At 61.5% G+C, this 2375-nt stretch overlaps 1 protein-coding gene across 1 annotated transcript; it reads left to right on the top strand.

The window, feature by feature from the left end:
- The first annotated feature begins 1249 nt into the window (after nucleotides 1-1249).
- Nucleotides 1250-2280, top strand: LOC106887186 (synaptotagmin-12-like). Its single transcript, XM_014940615.1, has 3 exons — nucleotides 1250-1608; nucleotides 1713-1833; nucleotides 2069-2280. The coding sequence occupies exons 1-3, from the start codon at nucleotides 1600-1602 to the stop codon at nucleotides 2278-2280; spliced, it is 342 nt and encodes a 113-aa protein (XP_014796101.1). The 5' UTR covers nucleotides 1250-1599.
- The last annotated feature ends 95 nt before the right edge of the window (nucleotides 2281-2375 follow it).

The raw sequence follows: 2375 nt of genomic DNA, 5'->3' as shown, positions 1-2375 counted from the left end.
CAGACAGACAGACAGACAGTGCTGGCTGCTGTAAAGCAGATACCCACGAACCTGCTTTTCCCCCGGAGGTGTTTGATCCCCGGGGACTGTATCCCATGGGAGAGCCTGGGAAGGGGGTGGTGGAAGGTCCCACCTCGTGAGCAGCTCCATCTTCTTCATCCCCGGGATGGAGCATGCCGAGGAGCAGACAGACAGACAGACGTGAGGGAGTCCTTGGGATGGGATGAACTGTCTCCCCACCATTGCAGGGGGGTCCAGGCGCCCTGGGGGTGATGAAGCCCGAGGGGTTCAGGGCTGGGCCCCCCTCCTGCAGCGGGGTCCCTTTCCCACCACGGGGATGGGGAGGGGGAGCCGGTGGCTCCGCTTTGCTTGGGGCCATCCGAGGCCACGGCTCCCATCCTGTGGGAGCACCAGGCTTCCTTCAGGACAAATCCCTGATTTGTGGGTGGTACCTTGGATGCTGAAAGAAATAGGGCTGGAGTAGGAAAAAAAACAGTCTCCAAAGCCGTGATCTGGGAGCAGTTGCCCCCGCGGCGCTTTGGGAGTGGGTGGTGACCAGCACCTGCAGGATGGGGCCCGGGAGCTGCTGCTGCCTTTGCTCCAGGGGAACAGTGAGACGTGGAGACGGCGACTGGGAAAAAGCATCGTCCCCGTTGGCACGTTGAGGGGTTGTGCAGGGCTGGGGGCTACACCTTGGCTGAGTCCTGCAGCCCAGGGTGGTGGAGCTGGCACCTGAGAGCACCAGAGCAACCTTCAGTTTGTAATTAAAAGAATTAATGGGCAACAGGGCAGGTCATGGCCCCTATTTCCTACCCCAGGTGCTGAGCTTTTGTCCCCTGTGGAGAGGGGTCTGGAGAACAAGTCTTGTGAGGAGAGGCTGAGGGAGCAGGGGGTGTTCAGCCTGGAGAAATGGAGGCTGAGGGGAGACCTTCTCGCTCTCTCCAACTCCCTGAAAGGAGGGTGTAGCCAGGGGGGGTCGGTCTCTTCTCCCAAGGAACAGGCCATGGGACAAGAGGAAACAGCCTCAAGTTGCACCAGGGGAGGTTTAGGATGGAGATTGGGAATGATTTCTTCCTGGAAAGGGTTGTGAAGCCTTGGCAGAGGCTGCCCAGGGCAGTGGTGGAGTCTCCATCCCTGGAGGGGTTTCAAAGCCGGGCAGACGTGGTGCTGAGGGACATGGGTCAGTGGTGGGTTGATGTTTGGACTCAATGGTCTGGAAGGTCCCTCCCAGCCCGGGCAATCTGATGGTTCTGTGGGGCTGGGGGATGCTCTGCCCTCACTGCCCCAAAGCCCCATGTTCTGGCAGTTCCCAGTAGAGGAGCAGAGCAGATCTGGGGTGCAGCCCCCGAGCCCGGGGGGTACTGAGGTAATTCCCCCCTTTCCCCGTGGCAGATCCAGCGGAGCGCCTACGCCGTGGCCTTCGACGAGCGGTTCTCCATCCCGCTGGACCCGGCGGCGCTGGAGGAGAACAGCCTGCGCTTCTCCGTCTTCGGCATCGACGAGGACGAGAGGAACGTCAGCACCGGCGTGGCCGAGCTGAAGCTCTCCGACCTGGACCTGGCCACCCGGCCCTTCAACGCCTGGCTCTACCTGCAGGACATGAACAAGGTGAGTTGGGGTGGTTGGTCTATCTGCCCCCCCAGGTTTTTTGGGGGGGTTTCTCCTCCCTGCTGGGCTGGGGTCACTGGGTGATGGGCTGGTGTGTCCTGCAGGCGGTGGACACGGTGGGGGAGATCCTGCTCTCCCTGAGCTACCTGCCCACGGCCGAGCGCCTGACGGTGGTGGTGGTCAAAGCCAAGAACCTGGTGTGGACCAATGGCAAAGTCACCGCAGGTGAGCGGGGGATCCCGGTGGGCACAAGGTCCCTTGGTCTTCTGCGGGCTGGAGGTGGGCTCTCACCCTCATTTATCCTACGCTGGGTTCTTGCCACCTGGATTGGTGGAGCGGCTCCCGTTGAGGACAGACCCCACCAGGAAGCTCCACCAGAGATGGTTCCCTCACTTTCTCCATATCGCAGGGGAAGCGCATGACTGACCCCTGGTTTTCTCTCTCCCCCCACCCCGGGCAGACCCCTTCGTCAAGGTGTACCTGCTGCAGGACGGGAGGAAGATCAGCAAGAAGAAGACGGCGGTGAAGAGGGACGACACCAACCCCGTCTTCAACGAGGCCATGATTTTCTCAGTGCCAGCCATCGTGCTCCAGGTCTGTCCTGGCTGGGGGAGCACGTCCCTGCCGGGGGGGGGTACATCGCTCCTTAAGGTCCCCAAATCCCTGTGCTAGTGAGGACCCCGGGGTGTGAGGGGTTCAGGGGGGGTCGTAGGAGCGATGGAGGGGGCTATATATGGTTTGGGGGATGTATCTGTGGGGAAAGGGGT

The sequence above is a fragment of the Calidris pugnax genome, unplaced genomic scaffold (assembly GCF_001431845.1).
Source record: "Calidris pugnax isolate Ruff unplaced genomic scaffold, ASM143184v1 scaffold98, whole genome shotgun sequence".
Classification (NCBI taxonomy): domain Eukaryota; kingdom Metazoa; phylum Chordata; class Aves; order Charadriiformes; family Scolopacidae; genus Calidris; species Calidris pugnax.
This window is presented reverse-complemented; position numbering and strand designations above follow the sequence as displayed.

Bases quoted from the DNA above. Each gene is read 5' to 3' on its own strand.
- LOC106887186 (XM_014940615.1), top strand. The intron at 1,834-2,068 runs GTGAGCGGGGGA...CACCCCGGGCAG, and splicing joins CAATGGCAAAGTCACCGCAG to ACCCCTTCGTCAAGGTGTAC.